Below are 20,859 nucleotides of genomic sequence, written 5' to 3' on the forward strand. Positions count from 1 at the left end.
TTTCCCTCTCATTTTTCTTCTGCTTTTACAGAAGCATTATTCCATTTTCACGCCCTTTCCCTTTGCATTTTGCCACTCTCAAAGTCTTCAGAAGCAGCTTGGAAAAGAGGAAGAGAAACTCCCACCCCTGCTCTTCCCCCGTGTCCTTCCTTTCAGCACATGAGCAAAGAGGAAGGGTTAGATGGGATCTTGGGCAGGAATTGTTCCCTGGGAGGGTGGGCAGGCCCTGGCACAGGGTGCCCAGAGCAGCTGGGGCTGCCCCTGGATCCCTGGCAGTGCCCAAGGCCAGGTTGGACATTGGGGCTTGGAGCAGCCTGGGACAGTGGGAGGTGTCCCTGCCATGGCAGGGGGTGGCACTGGATGGGCTTTGAGGTCCCTTCCCACCCAAACCACTCCAGGATTCTTTGATTCTACAATGAAAACTGATTTATGTATTTTGGAACCTGCTCCCAGAATCGATGCTTTCTACTTAAACCACGTTCAATTTTAGGAACAAAAGGGTCTTGGAAATGTGAGGAACCCTGTTCCCCCCCTGGCTGTTCCCTGTTTCAGTGGTGGAGCTCCTGGTGCTGCCCCTGACCCCCCTGGGGAGACGCAGCCTCTTGAGCCTGGGGCCAGAGTGTGGCCACTGTCCTGCTGGCCACGGGGCCACCGCTCACCCTCAGCTCCAGAGCCACTGGGAATCGCCCACGGGGGCTCCACGTGCCGGGGACTGGCCGGGCCTGCAGGGAGAGCTGCGGTGGCTGCCAGGGACCGGGAGCCCTGGCTTTGAGAGGGAGCCAAAGGCTCTTCCCTGCACACATCAAAGGGGAAACCTCCGTGCTCCTCCCCAGGCAGCTCCTTCTCAGCTGGAAACTCTCAAGGCTGCCTTGGCCCCAGGGCTGGGCTGGGCTGGGCTGGGCCCCCCCACACACATCCCCTCCAAACCCCGCTGGGCTGCAGCAGGGCTCCTCTGTCCCACCCAAAACCTTCTCCGTGCTCCACTGACATCCTCCTGGGGCAGAGAAGGACGATCCTCCCCTGCAGAGGGACAGGGGGAGCTGCTCAGAAAGGCTCCTCCCCTGCACAGGATCCCCACGGGACACCCAAGCACTGTCCCCAACAGCACAAGGGGTGAAAGGGGGGAGCAGAGCTCACAGCGAGCCCTGAGCCAGGCCAGGAGGGGCCAACGTGTGGCTGCTCCTGTCCCAGCACAACCCTGCTCTGCTCTTCCCCTTTGCCACCAGCTCTACAGGGGGGATTTTGTGCTAGGGGGATTTTCTGTTTCAAACACGATTCCCTCTTCTTTCCCCTCCCTTCTGACCACGAGCGAGCCCTGCCCCGGCCCCGCTCCTCCCGCGTGGGCTGGAGCGCTTTAACCACCCCTTCGTGGGCAAAGGTGGGGAGGACTAACCCCAATTCCTGACCTAATGCCATTAGAGCTCTCTAAGCCCTCCAGGAGGGATATTTTCTGCTCTTATCTCTCCTCCCACCCCCGGGCTGGCAGAGGCATCTGGGTGAATGGTCACACGCATCCGGTCACGCAGGATCACCGTCCCCAGGCAGTCCCTGTGAGCTCCTCAGGCTGCCTGCCTGGAGCTGGGCATGGAGGAGCCAGGCAAGGCTGCTGGAGCCTGGCAGGATATGGGAAGAGGCCCCTCCAGACGCTACTGCAGCAAAGGGAGCATCCCCAGAGCTCTGGGACACAGCCAGCAGCCCCTCGCAGGTCACAGTCACCCAGCGGGTCTGGTTGGAAGTGACCACAGTGGGGTCAGCTGGTGCCATCTCCCCACTCAAGCAGGGTCATGCCAAGTCCTTAATAAACCCTTAACAATGAGCATCTCTCCCCCCCTGATTCCCAGCTCCCAGGAGCACACTCAGCCCATCCTGGCAGGCATCAAATCCCTACTACTGCCTCGAGGTGCCACCATAAAGCAGGGGAATAACCATACACACAAAACAGCTGGCACAGCTGGCACTGATGGAACCCTCTGGACACCACCCCCCTGGACCACAGCTTGGAGAACACCTGGAGCAGCTCCAGCACAGGGAACAGCAACGCTGTCCCAACGCTCCCCCCAGCACGGGCCAGCCAGTGGCACGAGTCCCCTGCCCCGGGGAGCTGGCAGGCAGCTCTGGCACTCACCCACGAGTCCAGCTCCCAGGAACGGTGACGAGGAGATGCTGTTATGGGATGGCAGGTCCCGGTGCTCGCCGTAGTGGGGGCCTTCGCCATAGCTCTGCTGGGACAACAGGGGACAGTCACAGGGAGCGTGGGGATGCTGAGCCCAGTCCCGAAACACGAGGCTGCCAGGGCCAGCCTCTCCCAGGAAGGGGCAAAGCCAAAGGCTCCTTGTAAAAAAGGCATGGGAAGGATTTTATCCTCATGCTGAGGGAGAGCTGGACAGTGCAGTGGCTGTGGTGTTGGGAGGGGACATGGCAGGAGGGGACATGGCACCATGTCCTGGCAGCTCTTGGGCAGCACCCGCCAGGCAAGAGCCAGGCAGCCCCTCCGTGAACCAAGGGGGTGAAGGGGTGAGGAAAAGGCTGGATAAATATAAATGTGTATTTTTAGATATATTTATATAAATATATAAATTCTAAATATACAAATGAGAGTTGACACCACAGCCCCAGCTCTGCCGCTGACCGGAGGGGAGGGAAAGGTGCCATTGCAAAAACAAATCACACAAACCCATTAAAACAAAAATAACCCCATTTCCATGAAGTTCATGGCGTTTCTCTCTTCCCATACTCAGGCCCCAGTCATGAGGTGTTGCAGCCTCAACTCCTTCCCTGCAAAACCCTTCTCAAGTTCTCCATCCCCACCAAGGGCTGGACAGGGTGACGGATTGCAGGGATTCCCTCCTCAGGTTCCCAAAGTCTTGGGAGGAGGGTGCCCAGGAAGCTTTGCCATCAGATGAGATCCCTCAACCCACTCAGATCCCTCAACCTACCCACCCGTGTCTCCTCTGGGGACCTGTCCCACCCCCTGAGCCCCCTCTTCCCACGCCAACACTGGGTGCAGGGAGGGAGATGCCTGAGCAGCCACAGGAGCCCATCCTAGTGCAGGTCTGGGAGAGGTTTTTGGAGGAGGAACCTCAAGGAGACCTCAAGGCAGCAAAGCCTGGGGAGATGGGGATGGAGGAAACCCTACAGACTTCCCAGGATGCACGTCCAAAATGGGGCAAGGAAAGCTGTTGCAGGGTTAGGCCCAACGCTCTGAAAGGCCCAGGAAAGCCCCCGCTTGCTTTGGTTGGAGCTGGGTGTTTGTGCTTTGTCCTTACCCTTCCTTGGTCAAACGTGGAGCTGTTTTGATCTCCCGTTCCCCAGGAACCTGATCCCGGCCTTTCATCCAAGCCTACCGAAAAACAGGAAGAACAAAGGTTACTCTTTGCTTTATCAGCAAAGCCTCAAAGGTGTTCTCGTAAAATTAACTCTTCCTTCTACAAACAAAACAATATTTTCATTAATAAACCACTTCCACTTGGCGTGACTGAGCCTCCCCTCTGCCTCCTCACCTTCCCACTCCCGCTGGGAGTTACTCCACAAACTTCAAAGCAAATCCCACCACAGGCTGGAAATGGTTCAAAACGTGGGACAGTGGGAAGAGGAGAAACAAGTATTTTAACTCCTTTACTCCAGAGAGCACCCACGAACCTCCCTCACCCACGGTGAAAGGGACTAAACTATGAACCAAAACCACATCGCATCCATTTGGATGCTCCAGCAGGACTTGAAGTTTGCCCATGGTGCTGCAAGATCACAACCAAACTCTGTTCAGCACTGCACCTGAGCACAGAGTGCCCAGAGGCGAAATCCTCAGGTGGGAAGTGCTGGGGGTCCAACGCTCCAGAGCCACCTGTCCAGGGGTGCTCCTGCAGCCCCTCGAGGTCCCCCTGAGGAGGTGGGGCCAGCACAGCACGCTCCCAGCCTTGCCAGCTTTAGCCCTCCCAAGAATATCCTCAGCAAAAAGGGATCCAGCCCAAACCGGCAGAGGAGCGGGCAGAAGGGTTTGTGATGTTTCTGCACAGGCTGCGGTGGGAAATCGGCTCCTTTCATCCCCTGCCAAGGCCACGCAGGCAGCAGCTCCTGGGCTGCACAAGGCACCCGAGGAGCCAGGGAATCCGGGAATGGTTTGGGCTGGAAGGGACCTTACTCAGCTCATTCCACCCCTGCCAGGGGCAGGGACACCTCCCACTGTCCCAGGCTGCTCCAAGCCCCAGTGTCCAGCCTGGCCTTGGGCACTGCCAGGGATCCAGGGGCAGCCCCAGCTGCTCTGGGCACCCTGGGCCAGGGCCTGCCCACCCTCCCAGGGAACAATTCCTGCCCAAGATCCCATCCAGCCCTGCCCTCTGGCACTGGGAAGCCATTCCCTGGGTCCTGGCCCTCCATGCCTTGTCCCCAGTCCCTCTGCAGCTCTCCTGGAGCCCCTTCAGTGGGATGGGAATGTCCAGCATGACACAAAACCCCGGGATGCTGCATCAGCACAGCTCCCACAGTTCCAGCTGATCCCACAACCCCACAGAAGGAACCTTCCCTGGAAAACAGCCTCGACCCGACTCAGCTGCAGGATCTCCGACTGTGCTGCTCCATCTCCTGCTCCAGGGGCTGAGCAGGGGCTGGTGAGCAGCAGTTGGTGCTCAAAGGGGGTAAATCCAGGGATTTGAGAGGGGCTGAGCAGAGTGGGGGTCCATCATCTCTGGAGGTGCTGCACAAACCCTGTGAGCTCTGCTGAGCTGGACAGGGAGAAATCCCAGATGTGCAGAAGGCCGAGGGTGAGGATGGCACCAGCCATGGACACTTCCCAACCCATGGACACCCCCAGCCCCACACCAGGGGCCACAGCGGCCAGGGAGTGACACCAGAACCTCCCCGTGGCAGCACCAGGGCCCTGTGGCTCTCTGGGGACCCGTCCTGTGCTGGTTCTCCCAGCGGGGATGGCACTTCCAGGTGCCCCAGGATGCCCTTTCGGGAGCAGGGAGCTGAGTGGCAGCAAGGACACGGGGGCAGGGGGCCAGGGCTCACTCCCATTTCGCTTGGCAAGGCTGATTATTATGGCAAACATGCCTCGGATTTGTCTCCTCCGCTCCCCTCACTGTTCATTTAACCAGAAACTTCTTTCAAATTACATCCTTCTATTTCTGTGCCTTTGTGTTAATCATTTCCCCAGAGAATTGGTGTTTAATTGCTGTCTAATTTGCATAATTATGCATATTAATCTCCACACCTAATGAATATTCATAATTCTCATTTAGATTTTGTTTTCTAATCAAAAATTTCCAATGTGATTACTGTGCAGAGCAGGGATAAGCCTCTAATAATACCTTGGATACTAGGGAGAATTACTGCCAATTCTCCCACCTCCTACTTCCTAGAATAAACTTTTGCTTTGCTAATGTGTTTTTCCAAAGCAATTCATCTGCAATCCCTGCGAAGCCCGGCGAGGCAGGAGGCAGAAACGCTCCTTTGAGTCATTTTGCTGTCATGGGTGCTTTTAAAGCTCCCCAAGGGTCGGGGAGAAGACACAAGCAGGATCAGCAGCCTTGGACATCCTTGGACAAGTGGTCCCTTCAGGCTGGAAGGACAAGGACTGCAGCACCACAGTCCCCAGGAGGAGCCCCAGGAGCCTCAGAGGCAGAGGGGAAGCCAAGGCGTGGGGGTCCCGACCCTCACACCCACCCTGCCCCACGCAGGATGGGCTTTGGGGGGCCTGGGCCACCCTGGCTCACCCTGAGCTCTCACAGAGCCCTCGGTCCTGCCACCACCCCAGCCACAGCAGAGCAGCATTCCCAGGCCAGGATATGCCCGGAGAGGACGCTCAGTGGGCTCTGCAGGGAGCTGGGGTGCCTGGAAGTCCAGGGAAATTCTCCTCAGGTTGTTGACTCTCCCTCCCTCGAACGTCCCTGCAGATCTGCTCCTGAGTTATGCCAGAAGAGTCTGGCCACAACCCTGTGCCCTGTGCTCTGGGATGCCCCTGCTTGAGCAGGGAGGTGGGGCCACATGAGCCACTGTGGTCCTTCCAACCTGACCCATTCTGGGACTCTGTGCCAAAATTCCTGAGAAATAAAAGTAAAACCTTGCCCCGTCTCCCTGAGGAAGGAGGGAGAGGAGACAGCGAGTGGCACGGGCAGCAAAGGCTGAGGGACACACATGCCCTGGACAAGGACAAACCCCTGGCATGAGCTGCTGCACCCTGTGGTGCCACCAGCATGGCAGAGACCTTGGAGAGGGACCAAACCCCTGAGAGCTCCAACAGCGGCTGCCGAGGATGAGCCACTCGTCCAGAGCATGTCCAGGTCCCAGACCCCCTCCTTGGCCCCTTTGGGACCCCAAGTGGGGTCACAGCAAACCAACCCTTTCTTTTTCAAGAAGGAATTGTTCCCTGGGAGGGTGGGCAGGCCCTGGCACAGGGTGCCCAGAGCAGCTGGGGCTGCCCCTGCATCCCTGGCAGTGCCCAAGGCCAGGCTGGACATTGGGGCTTGGAGCAGCCTGGGACAGTGGGAGGTGTCCCTGCCCATGGCAGGGGTGGCACTGGATGGGCTTTGAGGTCCCTCCAACCCAAACCAGTCTGGGCTTCTGGGATTCTGTAACCCCTAGGGAAACCCAAAAGGTCTCCTGTACCTCCAGGTAGCTCCTGTGGCTGCCAAGGTGAAGTGAGGTTCCATTCTCCCACCAAAGCAGGAAAGAGCACCCCAAGGCTCTGGAAGCACCTCTGAAGGTGCCCATGCCAGCTCTGTCCGATGTCTCCGGGAAAATAAAGCCTTGCACCTTCCCCAAGCTGCAGCCACTGGCTTGAAAGGCACCAGCAAAAAATCTCCCTATTTTCAGTCTGCAGGTGTTTTAAGAACTCAGGGATTTCTGGGATGCAGCCAGGAAAAAGCAGACTGCCCTCTTTCAATGTCTGGCATCTGTCCTACATTCCCTGCCAGCCCACTCCTCCCTCCCTTCGTATTCCTAAGGAGCTACAATTTGGCAGCCAATGCCCTCGGCCAACCCTGCAAAACCCCAACGTTTGGCCGAGGGCAGGTGTGTCAGGAGAAGCTCCCATCAACGGGATTTGCTCCACTCAAGGCACAAACCCCAGCCATGGCATCACCCCATGCACGGTCACACACCCCAGCTCTGTGAGCACGGAGCAGCCAGGCTGGACATGAGAGGAGGGAGAGGAAGGGCAAGGGGAGGACCAGAGGGAAGCTGGGGTGGGAAGGACACAGCTCAGCAGCCCTGGGGCTCATCCAAGGGCACCCCAGCAGCTGTGGAGGTGAGCCAGGTGCCCAGGGAAGGGTCAGAGGCACCTTGGGGCACCTGGGAATGCGTTTCCTGCCTCTGGGCATCGCCCAGGAGCTGCCCCAGGTGAGATGGAGATCCCAGGGGAATCCTCTGCACCCCAACTGCACCATCCTTGTGCACAGACCTGCCCTAAAACACCCACAGTGCTGGCAAAAAGACCATAAAGCCAAGGAACTGAGGGGAGGTCGTGTCCAAAGAGCCACGGAGCTGCTGCAGGGCTGGAGCCCCTCTGCTCTGGAGCCAGGCTGGGAGAGCTGCGGGTGCTCACCTGGAGAGGAGAAGGCTCCAGGGAGAGCTCCGAGCCCCTTGCAGGGCCTAAAGGGGCTCCAGGAGAGCTGCAGAGGGACTGGGGACAAGGCATGGAGGGACAGGACACAGGGAATGGCTTCCCAGTGCCAGAGGGAAGGGCTGGATGGGATCTTGGGCAGGAATTGTTCCCTGGGAGGGTGGGCAGGCCCTGGCACAGGGTGCCCAGAGCAGCTGGGGCTGCCCCTGGATCCCTGGCAGTGGCCAAGGCCAGGCTGGACATTGGGGCTTGGAGCAGCCTGGGACAGTGGGAGGTGTCCCTGCCCATGGCAGGGGTGGCACTGGATGGGCTTTGAGGTCTCTCCCAACCCAAACCTCTCTGGGATTTTGTGATTCTGTGACTGAGAACTCCCATGGCACTGGGCTGAATTCTGTCTGCACGAACAGAACAGTGCTCGGCTCTGCCACCCTTCCAGTGCTCCCACCGTGAGCTCTGCGAGTTTCGGAGACGCCCGCGTGCCCACGCTGCTGGCAGGAGCCAATTTGATTTTAAAATAACCCCATTTCCCAACTCCCCAAGTTAAGGCACACTTTCCAATTGAGAAAAGACAAAAATAGGAACTACCTCCTCTCGCCATTAATACAGTTATTAAACCGCGTAGAGATTAATTGTGCATTTTAATAACCCTGAGCATGAATATTCATAACACATTTCTTGCTCATGTTCTAATTAAAACATACTAATAGAATAAGATGTAGCTGTCAGACAGTCATTTTTTTTTCCCTCACGGTTTTCCTGCCGCAGCCAAGAAGAGCTGATAGACGAGAGCTGTCCTAAGCTTCAGCAGGGATAAAAATAATTTAACCACATTTCGGCTCAGAAAAGCCATCCTTGGTGCAGTACTGAACCCTAGAAAGGGCTCTGGACAAGTGTCCAGTGACACAGAGCAATGAGAGCCAACCCCATCCAGGAGGAACGGAACCACTTTGGACACACAACTCCAACAAAAAACACGGGCAGAGAGTGATAGGAAAGGAAAAGGGAACTGCTTTACCTAAAGGAGGACAGATTTAATTCAGGTATTAGGAAGGAATTGTTCCCTGGGAGGGTGGGCAGGCCCTGGCACAGGGTGCCCAGAGCAGCTGGGGCTGCCCCTGGATCCCTGGCAGTGGCCAAGGCCAGGCTGGACATTGGGGCTTGGAGCAGCCTGGGACAGTGGGAGGTGTCCCTGCCCATGGCAGGGGTGGCACTGGATGGGCTTTAAGGTCCCTCCAAGCCAAATCACTCTGGGATTCTGTGTAAAGGCATTAAAGGGGGGCAGGGTTTTGTGATCCATCCCACACCCCACATCCCTCCTGCTCAGCTCCCAGCCTGTGCCTCCAGCTGCCACCCACGGGAGCTGGAAATGCCACACCAAGAGAGGCTGCCCTGGTTTCAACAGCCAGAGCCCCCAAACCCAGCTGGGCACAGGTGCTGGTCCTGGAGCCCTGAGCTCTGAACAGCCTGAGCACAGCACCGGGATACGGTGTGGGAGGGAACGTGGCTCTGGAGGCAGCTCTGAGCACAGCCAAGGGCCCCAGGGCACATGGCCTTTGTGTGAACGGGCCGAGGCTGGGAGCTGGGCTCGAGGCTGGGAGCTGGGCTCGGTGCTCCCTGTGTGTCCTTCCCAACTCAGGACATCCCAGGAGCTGTGAAAGGTCTTTTAAAACAAGCTCAGTCCCTGACAGCTGCTTTGCTCAAAGCCAAGCTCAAGGGGTGTGCAGCCATCTCTCCGGATCCAGAGGACATGCAGGGATGGAGAACGGGATGTTTTACTCCTGAGCCCTCTCAGACATCATTTGTAAAGCAAATACAGAGTTTTTGCTCTTCAATCCTGTTCCAAGGGGTACCCTGAGGAGAGCGTGCACTGCTGGAAAGCTGCAGGCCCAAATCACGGATTGGTTGGGGTTGGGAGAGACCTCAAAGCCCATCCAGTGCCACCCCTGCCATGGCAGGGACACCTCCCACTGTCCCAGGCTGCTCCAAGCCCCAATGTCCAGCCTGGCCTTGGGCACTGCCAGGGATCCAGGGGCAGCCCCAGCTGCTCTGGGCACCCTGTGCCAGGGCCTGCCCACCCTCACACGGAGGAATTGCTGGAATTTCTTCCTATGACTCGAAATGTCCCAAAGGCACCTCGTTTTCACTGTCAGGAGGAGGAGGAGGAGGCAGCCAGGGACCCTCACAGCAGCCCCGGGGGTGACACTGGGGGACACTGCTGGGGTTTCTGTGCTGCTGGAGCTGTGACTGAGCCGGGCTGAGCCTCTCCCTCCCTCCAGCCTCCACAATCTGCCCTCCCTAATCTGATTCCCAGCAAAACGACTGGGCCAAGCTTTATTATTTTAAATTTTATTAAAAATATTTAGGCCAAATCCCTCCTGTGTCTGGAGGAGGTCTGGAAGCAGCTGTAGCTGCCACGAAGGTACATCCTCCATCCTCAAGAGAGACCACACAGTGCCCGTGGTGGGGATTTGAGGGCCAGGAGGGAAATTCCAGCTCTGCAGCCACAGCAGCACCCGAGGGTTGGAGCAGGAGAAGGATGTGGCAGCAGCTGGAAGTAAAAACCCCACAGCCAGCAGCTTTTCAAGCTCATGGAATATTTAGGTCCATGGAATGGTTTGGGTTGGAAGGAGCCTTAAAGATCATCTAGTTCCAAGCCCTTTGCCATGGTTATTCAAGCCAGAGAAGTCCTGCTCCCCACCTGCCTCCCTCGGGGGTGGGATGGCTCGAGCCACCACAGGCAGGGCCACCGGTGGCCCCGTGCTTTGACTGGAAGCAGAGGTGACAGAAGGCTGCTCGATAAACACTTCCAAATTAAGCGGCTTTGTGTGCTAATCGCTCTGGTGATCAGCCCCACAGCAAAATCTCTGCTAAAAGGGATTGGAAATCAATAAAATTAGTCGACCAGTAATTAGCTTTAGTCCCAGGCAAACCAGCAAAGTTGTTTTCCTGACAAGAGTTGGCTCCACTCTGTGAGGAACGACCCAGCTGGGCACCCCCTGGGAAAGGCCCTGAGGTGCTGGCACAGGCCCCTCGAGGGAAAAGGGGGTGCTGGAAGCAGCTCCCAGAATTCCTGTTTATTTACCAGCTCCATCCACCCCCAAATAGGAAAAAACAGCTGTGAGTGGATGGCAGCCGGGAGCTGTTTACAGGACGTCGATTGTGGACGGGACCATACAATTCCTTCACTTCCTTTTCCCGGCGCACGACAAAACAATTAAAATAAAAATAAGGCGGGGAGGGGGGGTGAAAAACCCACCCTGAACACCTGGAGGGCAGCACGAGGTCCCTGGCACTGCCACCCTGCAGGGCTCTGCTCATGGGGCAGGTCAGGGGAGGTTTTGTCCCCTTCACTGCCTTGAAATTTGAGGTTGGACCAAAACTGACTGGTTGGGACCGTGAGGCTCAGCTGTTCTGCTGCCCTGGCAGTGCCCAAGGCCAGGCTGGACGGGGCTTGGAGCAACCTGGGACAGTGGAAGGTGTCCCTGCCCATGGCAGCGGGGGGAATGTGCTGCCACTTCCTGACCTGTCCAGGGGCATCAAGCGGACCAGGTGGTATTTCCCTCTGGGACAGGGACCCAGGGAATGGCTGGAGCTGTGTCAGGGCTGGGCATGGAGCTCAGGGAAAGGTTCTTCCCCCCGAGGCTGCTGGGCACTGCCCAGGCTCCCCAGGGAATGGGCCCGGCCCCGAGGCTGCCAGAGCTGCAGGAGCGTTTGGACAGCGCTCTCAGGGATGCCCAGGCTGGGGTTGTTGGGGTGTCTGGGCAGGGCCAGGGGCTGCACTGATGATCCCTGAGGGTCCTTTCCAGCTCAGGATATTCCAGGATTCCACAAACAGATGCTGTGGACCAGGACAGCCCAGTGACACCATCCCCAAAGGGGACACACAACAGCACCCACGTTAAACCCACAGATCCCCGCACGATTTCTGGGCAGATTCTGCCCCTTTATCTTTGTGATGATGAATGAACCCAGAACCCAAAGCCAGGACACCCCCCCACACCCCCCTGATCCAGGGAAGCACCTGCTGCTGCTGCCCCCTCCCCAAATGTGCACTCAGGGATAATTTTTGACTTCAAAAAGCTGATGCCACCACTTTGGTGATTGTTAATTCCTCTGCTCAGCATCTGCTCGGCATCTCCTGCACTATATTCCAGTTCAGCAGTTTCTGCACACACACAGATGGGTTTAGGAAATGTTTGGGGCTGGGGGAAAATGAGAGAGAACCAGGGAAGAAGTGGGGAAAAATGATCCATCCCCCACTGGCTTTCCATGAGGGATAACTATGGGGGGAAATTAAAGCTACACCAAAACCAAACCAAGCCAGAAAGAGGAGAAAGAGCCAAAGAAGTATTTCAGTAACTCCTGGTCTTCTGGAAGATGCTCTGATATCACTGGAACTGCTCTTGGAGGACAGGGCAGGCTCCAAGGCAGCCCCCGGGCTGGTTTTGGGGGTGCTGGTGTGGTACCCCACAAACAGAATCCTGAAATGTCCTGAGCTGGAAGGGACCCACAAGGATCACTGAGTCCAGCTCCTGTCCCTGCACAGGACACCACAGCAATCCCACCCGGTGCATAAACAATAATAATTGTATGCAACAATAAATGTACAAAGCAGGGATGAGGAAGTTTTGGAAAAAGCAACAAAACCCAACCAGCAAATTCAGCCATCCCTCACTTCAGACACGAATCGCATTTGCAGATGTAGAGGAAGGTCCCCACTGCATTCTAGGGAGTGTTTTTATGGTAATCAAAATAAAAGCTTGCCTTTAAGTCATCATTAAGGAAATTAATCACTTGGGCCAGCCCAAGCCTCATCAAGGCCTTGCAAAACAACTGCACAGGCTGCCCATGGTGGTACCGGGGCACAGCCACCACCCCCCGTGTCCAGAGCATGGCCAAGGACCCGACCCAGGGTGCCAATGTTCACACCAGCAGTGAATTGTTGGGCTGTGCCCCTCCTGGAGGATGGGATGGAGGGATGGATGGGCGCAGCCCTGGGGAGAAGGACTTGGGGGTGTTGGTGGGTGAGAGGCTCAACCTGCCCCGGCCATGGGCACTGACCCCAGAAACCCCCCCTGTGCTGGGCTGAGCCCCAGCGTGGGCAGCAGGGGAGGGGGGATTCTGCCCCTCTGCCCCGCTCAGCTGAGACCCCACCTGCAGAGCTGCCCCAGCCCTGGGGAACAACATCAGGAGCACGGGGAGCTGCTGGAGCCACTCCAGAGGAGGCCACGGAGCTGCCCCAAGGGCTGGAGCCCCTCTGCTCTGGAGCCAGGCTGGGAGAGCTGGGGGTGCTCACCTGGAGAGGAGAAGGCTCCAGGGAGAGCTCCGAGCCCCTTGCAGGGCCTAAAGGGGCTCCAGGAGAGCTGCAGAGGGACTGGGGACAAGGCATGGAGGGCCAGGACCCAGGGAATGGCTTCCCAGTGCCAGAGGGCAGGGCTGGATGGGATCTTGGGCAGGAATTGTTCCCTGGGAGGGTGGGCAGGCCCTGGCACTGGGTGCCCAGAGCAGCTGGGGCTGCCCCTGGATCCCTGGCAGTGTCCAAGGCCAGGCTGGACATTGGGGCTTGGAGCAGCCTGGGACAGTGGGAGGTGTCCCTGCCCATGGCAGGGGTGGCACTGGATGGGCTTTGAGGTCTCTCCCAACCCAAACCTTTCTGGGATTCTGTGATAGAAATCCAGTGAGAGAAGTGAAGGCAGGGAGGCCTTTGGGCCTCCCAAACACAGGGAGGATCCGCTCCCTGCAGCAGGAACGCCCCAAGAGCAGCAGCCAGCCCCTCTCCCAGCCCCTCTCCCAGCCCCTGGGAGAGCCAGCAAGATGCCACACGGAGAAAGAAAACAAACCTGTGACGACAACCAGAGGGAAGAAAATAAACTTTAAAGCTCAAAACACTTCCCCCAGCTGTAAAAACAAAGGCCAGCAGTGACCAAACACGAGCACAAAGGAGCGGCGGGAGAAGGGGATGGAGGATAACACAGGCAGGGCTTTCTAAAGGTCATCAGCCTGTGGGACGAACCCACCGTGCCCCTGGTCCCCAGCCTCTCCAGGACAAACCTACCCATGTCCCTCATGCCCAGGCTCCATCCAGGCCTGACGGCCCTGCAAGAAGCAGGATGACAAGGAGGGTCCAAGGGAAACGGACCAAGAATAACACCGGGCTGAGTCAGCCCCACAACAGGTGTCAGAGGAGTCGCTTTTCTCTGCTGTCCCTCAGATCAGCCGTGCTTTGGAGGGGCAGCTCTGCTCCCTCTGCCCAGAGGGAAGCAGAGACCCAGGGTGAGGTGACAGTGGGAACCCCACAGCCAGGCTGGACAGCCCTGCGGTGCCACTGCTCTGTGACAGGGACCATGGAGGCTGGGAGAGCACAAGGGGATGTCCCAAACCTCTGGAAGCAGCTTGGGATAAACCCAACCCTGCAGAACAACCAAGAGGTGGCCCAGACCTGACCCTGTGGTACCCCCTTTATGGGAGGGTGTCACAGCACAATGTCTGTCACAGAATCATGGAAAGGTTTGGGTTGGGAGGGACCTCAAAACCCATCCAGTGCCACCCCTGCCATGGCAGGGACACCTCCCACTGTCCCAGGCTGCTCCAAGCCCCAATGTCCAGCCTGGCCTTGGGCACTGCCAGAGATCCAGGGGCAGCCCCAGCTGCTCTGGGCACCCAGTGCCAGGGCCTGCCCACCCTCCCAGGGAACAATTCCTGCCCAATCTCCCATCCAGCCCTGCCCTCTGGCACTGGGAAGCCATTCCCTGGGTCCTGGCCCTCCATGCCTTGTCCCCAGTCCCTCTGCAGCTCTCCTGGAGCCCCTTTAGGCCCTGCAAGGGACTCTGAGCTCTCCCTGGAGCCTTCTCCTCTCCAGGTGAGCACCCGCAGCTCTCCCAGCCTGGCTCCAGAGCAGAGGGGCTCCAGCCCTGCAGCAGCTCCGTGGCCTCCTCTGGAGTGGCTCCAGCAGCTCCCCGTGCTCCTGATGTTGTTCCCCAGGGCTGGGGCAGCTCTGCAGGTGGGGTCTCAGCTGAGCGGGGCAGAGGGGCAGAATCCCCCCTCCCCTGCTGCCCACGCTGGGGCTCAGCCCAGCACAGGGGGGGTTTCTGGGGTCAGTGCCCATGGCCGGGGCAGGTTGAGCCTCTCACCCACCAACACCCCCAAGTCCTTCTCCCCAGGGCTGCTCCTGATCCATTCTGCCATAAAAGCACAGACAGCCCCTTGGCGAACCTTCCCTGGTTCCGCCTCTCGCGCATTCAACAACATCAACACATTTGCTACCGCAAGACTACTGAAATTCCGTAGATACGGGGTCATTCCCAAAGCCAGGGGTTATATTCCATTAAACAGAAAGCTTCAGGGAGAAGACTGAGCATAAATCCACAGCCTGGTTTTCCCAGGTCATTTACTGTACCACAGAGCTGCACACCCATGAGAGCTGCAGATGCTCCACACTCACACGTGGATTGCTGTCCAAAGGGACAAAACTCGCTCTGCTGAGTGAACCAGGGAACTCAGCAGCCTGAAGCCAGCGAGGACTGAAACACAGCGGCTCCCCTGGGACACTCTCGGTGACCTCCCGTGCTCCTCGGGCCATGGGGTGTTTTGCACACCCCCACAGATGCACAGAGGAGCTGCAACACCCCCACTTAGCAGCACCCACCTCTATTTCCGCCCTGATTTGCATCTTTCCAAGTATTGTTTAATTTGCAATGTAAAATCAAATTACAGCCTCAGAGATGCAACCGGAACACTGGGGAACAGAAATCTTCTCCCACTTGGTTTCCATTACTCACCAAGGAACATGAACGGGGACAGAGGCTTGTTTACGTCCAAGTGACCAAAAAAAACCCCCACAAGTTTGCCAGAGGGGCATTTGAGATCAAACAGGCAGGCAGTGCCAGCCGTGTGTACGTGAGCCCTCCCAGCCCTGCACCGCTGCAGCCCTGCAGGTAGGGAGGCCAGGGGCTGTTAAAAATTACACAAATTAAGGATGGCTTCCAAAAAATGTGGAAATTACATGGGGAAGTGGCCAAACACACGTACACCCCACCGGGGTGGCCTTGGCAGTTTGCTTGTGAGCCTCCTCTCAGCGGGGAGAGGGATGGTGGGGAATGACTTGTGCACTAAGGCACAAGTCCCTGCGAGCTTCCTTGGGAAAAGCAGACCCCAAAGGGGTGAGGGAGACAGGCAGGGGTGGTGATTCCAAGCCCAGGGGTGTGGTCCTGCGGGGTGCTGGGCCCCTGTGGATGCCCCAAGGGCGCAGGATGCGGCCGCAGGGCCCGAGAGCCAGCGCTGGCCCAGACGATGATTCAGCCCACAGGAAGGATCATCTCAGAAGAATTGTTGGACACAATGAGGAAAACTTTCCCAAACAAAGCGTTCTCACCACCACCTGCCTCCCTCCCTCAGCCCCAGCTCCTGCTCGAGAGTAACCTCCAGGCTCTGGTCACCACAACAAACGTCGGTGGTTTTGTGTTCCCCTTTCCCAAGGTGAGCATTCTCGGGGCACAGCGGGCTCAGAATTCCATCCTGGCCCCCGAGAGCAACACAGAAGCTGCCAACAAAGCCCCCGGCCATGTCCAGTTACAGCCAGCAACCTCAGGGCTGCAAACTTCAGGAGCTGGATACACCCAAAATATACAAGCCAGGCTTCCTAAGGCATCCTTAAAGCAAATCCATGGGTCAGAGCACACCATGTGCAGAGTTTTGGGGATAACTGCATGTACAGCCGAGGAGTTCTCCCTCCCAGACAGCAGCTCTCACAGAATCTGGTCCATGTGACACCACACAGTGAGGTATTTACCTGAAGAACAATTTAAGGACAGATGTGACCTATTTAGAGCTCTGCCAAATATTTCTGTAATTGAATAGACCATCGATTATTTAAATTGCATTAAAAAGGGCTGAATTCAATCCACTTGCTCCTACAAAGCACAATTTCCATGAACCACAACTCTTTTTTCCCCCCTCTTCAAATATAAACACTTCAAGATGTTCACTCGTCCCTTGCCCTGAAAGGATCCACATCTCTGTACAGCCATACCCCACGGCCCAAATTCCCCTTGTAGCCCTAAAGCCAAAAGGACAAGTCACAGGAAGAGTTTACCTGAAGACAAATCCAAACCCATCAGCTTTAAGGCCACCAAGGCTCATGGTGTGTATGGGGCAGGGCCAGCAGCCCTCGTGAGCCTGGCAGGAGTCACTGAAGCATTGCTGTGGGTTCAGGCTGTCAGTCAGTCCTGAGACCTTGTCTGCCACACACTGGTCAGGGGACACCAAAAAGTTGCTCCAGCCCCTCATCCCCTTGTCCCTAAATCCAGCTCCCAACACACGCCTCCAAGCAGTGCCCAAACACTGGTGGAGAGATTAAGGCACTGAGCTGGTGGGGAGGATGCGTTTTACAAACCTAAACGTGCCACCTGCTTTGGGATGCAGAGGAGAGCCTGGGGCAGCTCCAGGGAGAGGACAGGACGGAGCCAAGGGCAGCCTGGATCCCATCTGTGTGTGATGGGTCGTGGTGACACCAGCTCTGGTTGGGACGTGCCACCCTCGGCAGGGGCTGCGAGGGGCAAGGAGGGCACGGCTGAGGCAGCGAAGGGAGCCCACCCTCACCACCCCCTCAGGCTGGGCACCGACCGTCCTCCGCCTTCACCCGCTCCATCCCTGGGCAAACGGTGGCACGGGTGAGGTGCCAGTAGATGGCACTCAATGAGTAGCACGGATCCTCCTCTTTCCCAGGACTCACCACCACCTTTCTCCTGCCTGCACATCTCAAACCATTTCCTGGGTGCGACTTTGGCATCGCCCAGCAGCGGCCGGTGGGGGCTGCTGCTCCTTGGTCTCATCCCTTGTGCTGGGCAGCAAAAAGAGCCCTGAAAAAACCCCACTGCCCAGTGCTCCAGAAGCCCCCCAGAGATCTCAGGAAAGCAGATTTTATTATTGTTATTGATATCTTTCACGTTACCCTGGGCACGCACTGACTGTTGTTTGGGGTGTGCATGGGTGGCCCTGGGAAGGTGGGAGGGGGTTTCCCCTCCCTGCTCCATCAGCCTGGCCTCACAGCCCATCGCAGCCCTCCCAGGGCTCACACATCAGGGCTCTGTGCTGCCCAGAACAAGCTGGAGACAAAAAGAGACCCATTAGATTATCTCGTCTGTGTCTCCTCTACATGAGGGTTCGATCTCTGGTGCTTTTGTCAAGCCAAGCACTAACACTCCTTATCAGGAATCCCAATACAGCTGTCCAGGAAAATTGACCATCAACAACCTCCTCTGATATTTTGCTCAAGCTTGCTTTCTTTCAACTATGCGAAGCTCAATGGAATGTTTTCCTCCATGAAGAAAAGAGCTGCAGCAGTTAAAAACCTGGAGCTGCAGTTTGCTGGGATGCTGAGAGCTGAGCTCACCACTGAGGAGGAGAAGCTGCTGTCTCGAAGGAAAGTGGCTGCGTTTTCAAATGCAAGTTCGAAATAAAAAAAATTTGAATTCTATGTATAAAAATGAGAAAGGAAAAAAAAAAAAAAAGCCATTCCCAGCCTAGTGCTGCAAGGAAAACAAGGACCAAAGTCATCTCCAGATCCCTGGACTGCCTCCAGCACGTGAGCTCTGCTGGCAGCTCCCACCTCTGCTCCGGGGACACCCAGGGCCACGCTGGCCCCTGGCAAAGCCCCCTCCAGATCCTCGCTGCCCCAGGTTCAGGAGTGGCTCAGGGCACGGCAGCATGGGCTGCTGTGGCAGGAAAGGGCCCTTCTCACCCTGCATTTTTCTTGAGTGAGTTCTGGGCTCGCTGGACTTTCCAGGGGCTGCTGAACATGTAAGACAGCAGGAAACCCAAAGAAAATCGGTTCCCCATTTGGAGCACAACATGCCCCAGAAGCCCCCAAGATGGGGCAGGCCAGGATGGACGGGAAGAGGAAGATCTCAGCTGGCAGCTGGTTTGCAAAACCACAGCCTCACACCTTCGCCTCTCAGAGCCCCAGCGCTGCTGCCACCACGGGCACAGGGAGCGGGGACAGGCTGGAGGGGACAAACTGCCCTGGCTGCTCCACCAGACCCCTCATTTCCCGACAGAATCAAGGGGAAACAAGCTGTTATCAACCTCTCTGGTGCCCAGGATCCACCACACTCTGGGGCTGCACATCCAGCTCCTGCCCACGCTGCTGTGGTCAGGGTGAGGAGCTCACACCAACCTCTGCTCACCTCGGGCACGGAGCTTTAACTCTCTTGAGAGCCCCAGAATTGTTTGGGTTGGAAGGGACCTTACAGCTCATCTTGTTCCACCCCTGCCACGGGCAGGGACACCTTCCATGGACAGGGACACCTTCCACTGTCCCAGGGTGCTCACGGGAACCTGCTCCTGGGCTTGCACCTTCTGTCCACCCCACAATTCCCCCTGATCCTGCAGCATCCCAAAGCCTCAGCTGCTCCCTGGCATCCCAGAGAGAGCCCAGTCTGCACCCAGGATGATGCCCCACCTACACACAAGCCCATGTTTATTTAAAACCCAGAGGTGCAGGTTTCCCAAGGTGTCCTGCAGGCCACCTCAGCTCAAAGCAGGCACCACGTGCAGCAGTTCAGACAAAACAATTCCTCTTAAGTTACAACTCCACACACACAAGTCACTCCAATCAAAGTCAGACCACCTCCAGAGAGCTGTGCCTTGTTTGATTCATATCTAAAACCACCTGAAATAAAAACCAGCCCATGAGCCCCTTGTAGGGCAAGGAAACCCCACACCCAGGCCATGTCACCACAGCAATTAACAATACAGCAATTGACTGCGCCAGCGACGGGCTTGCGGCGTGGGGACCGCGGGTGACCCTACACAGGACACCCTCAGCTGGCACCTGAACTTTGTGGCGTGTCCCCAACCTGCAGACCCCTCTCCTCCTGCAGCCCTGCCCTCGTCACAGCTGTGACAGGTTTAGGGGACTTGGGCACATGCAGTGTGGAGGCAGCAGACAAAGCTGGGCCGTTCCTGCTCCCACAGCAGGGTTGGGCGTCCTCAAGCAGCTTTAAGGCTCTCAGTTCCTGCCCAACAGCACCGAAAAGTACTGGGAATGTGAGGAAGAAGATCCCTGCACAATTCCAGCCTGACCCTCCAGCCCACCCAATCCCTCGAGAAACTCCTGACCGACCCCACTACAAATTACCCCTTCACACTCCATCCTCCCACCCTTTACCAAAAAACCGTGCCAGGTGTGTGGCAGGAGCACGTACCCCTGGACAGCTCGTTCTGGGCTGCCATGGCCTGGCAGCTGCTGGCAGCGAGGAGCCCGGGGCCCTGTGCCCAGCCCAGGTCCCTGTGCTGAGCCCGAGAGCTCCAGAGCTCCAGCCCAGCCCCGGGGAGGGAGGAGCAGCTCCCGGTGCCTCTGGCCCGTCCTGCCCACCGCTGCCTGCCTTTGTTTGGGGACTGCAGAGAGTTCGCTGCAGGGACAGGCACAGGCAGCGAGAGGAAAGTTCATGAAGTTTATGGGGTGGATCTGGTTTACCAGGGAGTTTGTGAAGCCCTGCCTGGAGAGCAAATGGACAGAGTCTCTTCCAGGTCAGGATTGTTCCCAGGGAGCCCTGGAAAAAATCACCCAAGTGCCTCAGTCATGCTCTGATCTACAGATGAAGGTGGGCAGGCCCTGGCCCAGGGTGCCCAGAGCAGCTGGGGCTGCCCCTGGATCCCTGGCAGTGCCCAAGGCCAGGCTGGACATTGGGGCTTGGAGCAGCCTGGGATGGTGGGAGGTGTCCCTGCCCATGGCAGGGGTGGCACTGGATGATCCCTAAAGTCTCTTCCAGCCCAAAGCACTCTGTGATTCCATGATGTTATCTTCTTGTTAGCTCCTTGCCAGGAGCCCTTTAAAGGCCAGGTCAGCACCAGGGCTGCAGCTGGAGCAGTTTCTGCCCTCTCACAAAAGCCACCTCCGCCCAATCCTGCACAGCTTTGCCGTGGTGATCCAGGGGACTCCTTTGGCACAGCCCTGGGCACTGGTTATTGTTTGGCTTCCCTTTATCTGCAGATCTCAAAGCATTTTGTAAATGTTAAACCTCGAAGCCTCTCCAGGGAACAAAACTCTTTCTGCTATTGTACAGATGGAGAGACTTGCCCAAAAATGAGGGCAGAGCTAGGGAGGCAGCAGGGCCCAGAGCTGAGCCAGCTCAGCTTTCCATGGGCACAAAGTGCAGCGACACAGATTATCCCTGGAACAAGCTGCGTGGACAAACACAGCTCCTGAGAGCAGCACTCATTCTCCAGGTGGGAAAGCCTGGCACGCTGGAGCACCCAAAAAATTTATTTACAACTGGTGCTCCAAACCACAACGTCTCACC

The 20,859-nt window shown here is 57.2% G+C and overlaps 1 protein-coding gene across 10 annotated transcripts in view; it reads right to left on the reverse strand.

Annotated features, from left to right (window-relative positions):
- The window catches only part of TCF3 (transcription factor 3), an 82,739-nt gene that overhangs the window by 36,981 nt on the left and 24,899 nt on the right, over nucleotides 1-20,859 (reverse strand). For 9 of the 10 annotated variants that reach the window (XM_048288036.1, XM_048288037.1, XM_048288034.1 and 6 more), the window contains exons 4-5: nucleotides 3,267-3,340; nucleotides 2,126-2,222 (exon numbers count right to left, since the gene is read on the reverse strand). In XM_048288036.1, the coding sequence (XP_048143993.1) occupies nucleotides 2,126-2,222; nucleotides 3,267-3,340 (171 nt within the window). The remainder of the gene's footprint in view (nucleotides 1-2,125; nucleotides 2,223-3,266; nucleotides 3,341-20,859) is intronic. The other variant, XM_048288029.1, reaches the window with a different exon arrangement.

Source organism: Corvus hawaiiensis, chromosome 28 (genome assembly GCF_020740725.1).
Source record: "Corvus hawaiiensis isolate bCorHaw1 chromosome 28, bCorHaw1.pri.cur, whole genome shotgun sequence".
In the NCBI taxonomy this organism is placed as follows: Eukaryota; Metazoa; Chordata; class Aves; order Passeriformes; family Corvidae; genus Corvus; species Corvus hawaiiensis.